This window comes from Xenopus tropicalis, chromosome 10 (genome assembly GCF_000004195.4).
Source record: "Xenopus tropicalis strain Nigerian chromosome 10, UCB_Xtro_10.0, whole genome shotgun sequence".
NCBI classification, from domain to species: Eukaryota; Metazoa; Chordata; class Amphibia; order Anura; family Pipidae; genus Xenopus; species Xenopus tropicalis.
Genome location: NC_030686.2, coordinates 46,590,696 through 46,596,956, shown reverse-complemented (window position 1 = coordinate 46,596,956; position 6,261 = coordinate 46,590,696). Strand labels below are relative to the sequence as shown.

General features: G+C 43.2%; 1 protein-coding gene across 4 annotated transcripts in view; it reads right to left on the bottom strand.

Moving 5' to 3' along the window:
• Positions 1-3,654: 3,654 nt before the first annotated feature.
• The window catches only part of znf850 (zinc finger protein 850), a 41,163-nt gene continuing 38,556 nt past the window's right edge, over positions 3,655-6,261 (bottom strand). For 3 of the 4 annotated variants that reach the window (XM_012952652.3, XM_012952654.3, XM_004918413.4), the window contains exon 2: positions 3,655-5,923. In XM_012952652.3, coding sequence (XP_012808106.2) covers positions 3,935-5,890 — 1,956 coding nt within the window. In that variant the 5' untranslated portion in view covers positions 5,891-5,923 and the 3' untranslated portion in view covers positions 3,655-3,934. The remainder of the gene's footprint in view (positions 5,924-6,261) is intronic. The other variant, XM_012952655.3, reaches the window with a different exon arrangement.

Here is a 6,261-nt window from a genome sequence, read left to right as displayed (position 1 = left end):
CACAGAATGAAGATCCCTGACAAACAGGCTGCTTTATAAGGTCTACACGGAGACTGGAGGAAACATGGGGTTTTAGCCTCACAGACACCAATAAGAACAACTAAAAGCTCAGCACAAAGGCAACTTGTATTGGTCCGTATGAGAGTAAATAGACATTAGCAAGCATCTGTATAAGGCAATCAGCGGAACATATTCTTGCTTATGAACAAGGCCTATTCCTCATGAAGGCGGAACTCTCAATATGTATGATTTAAGCTGCAGCCAATGGTTTCACAGGAAGACCTGTCACTTGCTGCTTCTGGGCTGCTAACGTAAAGCCCAATGTAGAAGAACAACAATGTCGATGTCAGCGACGCCTGGCCTCACTGTTCCAATATAAAACTGCTGGGCTGGTCAGAAATGAATTTCTATACAAATCCATTGGAATGGCAAACAACTGATTGGATCACACAAAAGCTGTGGTATATAGAAAACCCTTCTATCAATCACAGTTGGATCACATTCAAAGACAAGGAGCTTCCGAAATGTCCGCAGGAAATACTCCAACGTGCGTGGAGACTAAAGGTGCCCAACACTGATTGGCTGCCCAGAACGACATGTCATTGGATCACCAGCCGACTGCCACATGTTTGAATCTGTTCAGTAGGCAGTCTGCATTATAGGAGAAGGAAAGGCTAAACCACTAGAGGGTGCCAAACGCTAGGTACCCCCCCCCCCAGTAATCGCTTACCTGAAACCCTCAGCCAGTGCTCCTGTTAGGAGAAAACTGCACTGGCCGGGGGTTAAACATTGGATAATTGTGTGTATGATCAGTATCCTAGGTACCATACTTTGTTTTGCATACACCCCTCCCCATGCATTCCTAAATTAGTTCAATGAACAGGACTTGTGCTGAACACAATTTTGTTTGCCTATTGTTATTTATGGGTTTTGTTTTTGCTCTGCATAGGGCAAAGTCACATTCTACTTCCTGTTCTTATAAGCAGAGTAAAAACAATGTATCACCAAGAAGCTTCTATATAATAAGCCTTATAAAAGTCTAGAGAGGGGTTTGTTCATACAGAGGGCATACTGGTGATTGCATTCTACTGTCTGTCCCTGCAAGCACACTCAAAACCAACCTTACTTTTTGTTATTGCTTGCACTAAACAGCATAAACTGAAACCAAAACCATATATTACTCTTAATAAAAACAAGAGAGAGAGGTTTGCTGAGCTCCAGCCCTACTCACTGCGCTTATGGTGACCAAGGAGGGATAGGAATCAAATGAATAAAAACCCATCAATACGGTTGCACCCAAAATGTTCTCTTTTAAATAAACAACAATAAATCAACTAAATAAATCCCATTAAAGCGTAAAGAAAACATATGACATAAATCAGCCTTATGACACACATTTAAATACAATAAATAAAATAATCCGTTACAGGAGTTAAATACTGTTATAAATACGTGTTGGCATGGTGTAATTGGATTAAAACACTTCCTGGTTCTGGCCAATCAGCAGGCGGAAGAGGGAAGAGAGCATTTCGTGTTGTTCTTTAGTAATAAGCAGAGTAATAGGGTGGTGCTTTTACATGAACAAAACAATATAAGGGTACTAACGAGTTAGGAAAGGGAACCAGGATTCTGCAGATTACAATTTCATCAGCAATGATAAAAGCAAAATGGATAAGACTCAGACCGGCACATATAATAGAGCTTGGCCAATGAAACAGCCGTCAGGATACACCTTTGTCCCTAATATGCAAGCAATACTGTTTTTGAATTATTTGCCTTCTTCTTCTGCCTCTTTCCAGATTTCAAATGGGGGTCACTGACCCCGGCAGCCAGAAACTACTTCTTCGCGTGGCTACAGTTTTACCGTTACTGTTAGTTATTAATTACCTTTGTACTCAGCCCTCTTCTATTCATATTCCAGCATCTTATTCAAATCAGTGCCTGGTTGCTAGGGTCATCTGGACCCTAGTAACCAGATAGCTGCTGAAATTCCAAACTGGAGAGCTGCTACAGTTAAAGCTAAATATTTCAAAAACTACAAATAAAAAATATAGACCAATTTGCAGTTGGTCTTCACTTTATATTTTCTGTGTTTTTTTTTTTAAATGATTTAGCTTTGTGTTTGGTAGCTCTCCAGTTTGGAATTACAGCAGCTATCTGGTTGCTAGGGTTCAAATAACCATAGCAGCCAGGCAGTGGTTTGAATGAAAGACTGGAATATGAATAGGAAAGTGGCCGAATAGAAAAATAATAAAAAGTAACAATAACAATATAATTGTAGTCTCATAGAGCAATCATTTTTGGTTGCCGGGGTCAGTGACCCCCATTGTTAAGAATTGTCCATATAACATACTAAAATTTAGGATATTTTCTTACTCAAATGTTTGTGGTAATTTTTATAAATCCCAGCATTCCTTGCAGTCTCCAGCCATTTGACTTGTCAGTTCAGCTCACATTAGCCTTATTAAACATAAATTTGTGGCCTCAACCTTTGGTAGATGTGCCCCCCTAACTAACAAATTGCAGTACGCTCCTGGTCAATAGGTTTGTTCACCTTTAAATTCGTAAAATAGTAAGATGTAGAGCAGGGGTGGCCAATACGTCGATCGCGGTTCACCAGTCGATCCCCCGTGGATTTCTGGTGGACTGAGATCATGGAAGCGGAAGTGCTGCGTGAATGCGTACTTCTGCATAGGTCCGGTCGATCGCGGATGATATTCTGCAACAATCGGCTATTGGTCTTCATTTTGTATTATTTATGGTTATTGTATTATTTAGCTTTTTGTTTAGCAGCTCAGCAGTTTGGCATTTTAGCAGCTATCTGGTTGCCTGGGTCGAAATTACCCTAGCAACCAGTAGGAAAGCACCAAATTCCACTAGGAAAGGATTCAGTTCGGCCAGGAACTTGGATACGTCCCAATATGAATCTTGCTGAAAAAGGCCGAATCGTGGATTTGGTGCATCCCTAGGCCACCAGGCAAGGCAATGGTTTGACTGAGACTGGAATATGAAGGGGGACTGAATTACATAGTAACATAGTAAGTTGGGTTGAAAAAAGACATACGTCCATCAAGTTCAACCATAATGCCTATATATAACCTGCCTAACTTTATTACTTATCTTACTAATTGAAAGATAAGTAATAAAAAGTAACATTTGTAGACTTAAAGAGCAATAGTTTTTTGGTTGCCGGGGTCAGTGACCCCCATTTCAAAGTTGGAAAGAGTCAGAAGAAGGCGGCAAATAATTCAAAAACTATAAATGACCAATTGCAAACTTGCTAAACATACTAACATAGTAGTTACATACTATGATATACTAAAATTTAAACTTAGGGGCACATTTACTAATCCATGAACGTCCGAAAAGCGCCCGAATGCGTTTTTTTCGTAATGATCTGTATTTTGCGACTTTTTCACGAATTGGTGCGAATTTTTCGAGCTCAATACGAAAAAGTCGCGACAATTCGTGAAAGTCGTAATGGCTATGAAAAAGTCGCAACAATTCACAAAATTCATAACGGCTATGAAAAAGTCGCGACAATTCGTGCAAGTCGTAACGGCTACAAAAAAGTCGCGACGGTGATGAAAAATAGCAAAAAATACGAAAAAGTCGCAAAATGTTCATTTCCAATCCCGATTTTTTCCCATTCGGGATTCGGATTCGTGGATTAGTAAATCAGCCCCTTAGAGTTGAACCATCCCTAAGCTGCCTTTTGAGGTCAGTTCTAGTTAAGGGCCCTACAGTGCCTAAGAAGGATACAGATAAATGATATCATCGGCGTGACAGCCATTCTTATAACTTCCCTACTAGGGATAAGCCCATCGGAACACGAAAGACGGTCATTTAAACATAACCAATGGCCAATGCAAGCTGCACATCATTGTTCGTGGCTTATGCAACAGAAGCGAACAATGTCAGATTAAATAATGGCTTATCTCATGTGAATTTTCTTATGTTTAACCATATTGGATTTATTGCTAAAGAATTTGCCACACTCGGAGCAAGCGATGGCCTGATCCCCCGTGTGGGTCGACGTGTGTATAATCAGGTAGGATTTTTGGCTGAAACACTTGCCGCATTCCAAGCAGCGAAACGGCTTCAGCCCCGTGTGAAGTCTCCGGTGTTTCACCAGACTCGAGTTATCGCTGAAGCTTTTCCCGCACTGAGAGCACGAATACGGCTTCAGTCCCGTATGAGTCCGCTGATGCGTGAGAAGATGGGAATTTTGGCTAAAGCTTTTCCCACACTCAGAGCAGGAAAATGGCTTCTCTCCGGTGTGAACGCGTTTGTGCTTACTAAGGCTTGACTTGTCTCGGAAAAACTTCCCACACTCCGAACATGAGAACGGCTTCTCCCCCGTGTGAACCCTCTGATGCGCAAGGAGATGCGAACTTTGCACAAAACTTTTCCCACACTGAGAACAAGAGAAGGGCTTATCCCCCGTGTGAGTTCTGCTGTGCATCGCCAGATTGGATTTATCCACAAACCTTTTCCCGCATTCAGAACACGAAAATGGGTTCTCCCCCGTGTGGGTCCTCTGGTGCTTGATCAGATGGGCGTTTTGAACAAACTGTTTTCCGCACTCGGAACACGAGAAGGGTTTTTCGCCGGTGTGAATTCGCTGGTGCTTTACCAGATGTGACTTTTCGGTAAAGGATTTCTTGCATACAGAACAAGTGTGGGGTTTCACTCCCGTATGGATTTTTTGATGCTTCACAAGGCATGATCTCTCCGTGAAACCTTTCCCGCATGTCGGGCAGCAAAAGAGTTTCTCTCCGGTATGAAGCCGCTGATGTTTAAGAAGGCCTGCCTCGTCCATAAAAGCCTTTCCACACTCCGAGCAGAAAAACGTTTTTTCCTCCGTGTGAGTCCTTTTGTGCATAACGAGATATGAATTCTGCCCAAAGCCTCTCCCGCAGTCGGAGCACTTATACGGCTTCTCCCCGGTGTGAATGCGTTTGTGTTTCACAAGACTCGATTTATCGCTAAAACGCCGGCCGCATTCAGGGCACGCAAAAGGTTTCTCTCCCGTGTGAATCCTTAGGTGCAAAACCAAGTGTGAATTTTGGATGAAGCCTTTGCCACATTCGGAGCAGGAGAACGGTTTCTCTCCGGTGTGAATCTTGAGGTGGGCTTTCAGGCTGTACTTGTCGAAAAATCCCTTGCCGCACTCGGAGCAGTACACCAGATATTCGTTTTTGTGGCTCCTCTTATGTTTAAGGTAATGGGTGTTCTGGGAAAAACCCTTCCCACATTCCGAACACACAAAGCGCTTCTCCTCCGTGTGAACCAGCATGTGCCTGGTGAAGTTCGACTTGATGTTGAAACATCGGTCACACTCGGGACACACGTAGGTCTTCTCATGAACCTTCAAGTGAGCCTCAAACTTCGACTTCCGCATGAAACGCTTTGTGCAGTGGGGACAAGAAAGCGTCTTTCCCTTCCCCCTGTGGGTTTTCCGATGTTTGACAAGCTTGGCTTTGGTCGGGAACTGTTTGTGACATTCCAAGCAGATCCATTCTTTCTTCGCATGGATTTTTTGATGTTTAATCAGCTCAGAATGTGACTTAAATAGTTTGTGACACACGGGACAGTCGTGTTGTTTATCCACGGAAGAATCTGCGGGCGGGGAAGCTTCCCCTGGAACGGAGCTTTCATCTTGCTCCGGAATATTTTCTTTTTCACTTTTCTCTGCACGTTCGGCCTCAGCATCTTCCGTAGCTTCCGTGATGCCGGATACATCTTTCTTTCTGGGGCCGGTTCCATGAGACGAACTTGATTTCTCACCTTCCCTCGAATCGTTTTTACCATGCTTAACATTTGCAAAATCTGCATTAAAGTGGTGTCTCCCTTCACAAATCCTTCGGAACTTATGGATATATGGCATGCTGCGCGGGTGGGCTTTCACTCATGGATTCTTCTGCCAGAGAAAATAAAAAGACACACTCATAAATATCGGTTCATATCCCATAATCCACACAAATACATTTATACAGATTAAAAAGAGTATACAGATCATTATCTATGACAAGTATGGTATTGGGAAAATTAGCCATTTAGATTAGCGCTGAGATTGCTTTGTCCAGGGTCGGGAGATTTCTGAGCGAGAATCTTCCGACCTGCAAGTGCGCAGGATAGTGATGCGAGGGCCGGGCAGAAACCGTCAGGTGTATCCATGAGCAGGGTCAGACTGGGCTGCGGGACACCAGGAAAATACCTGGTGGGCCCCGGCCTGACCCTATTGCCGCTTCCTCTGGA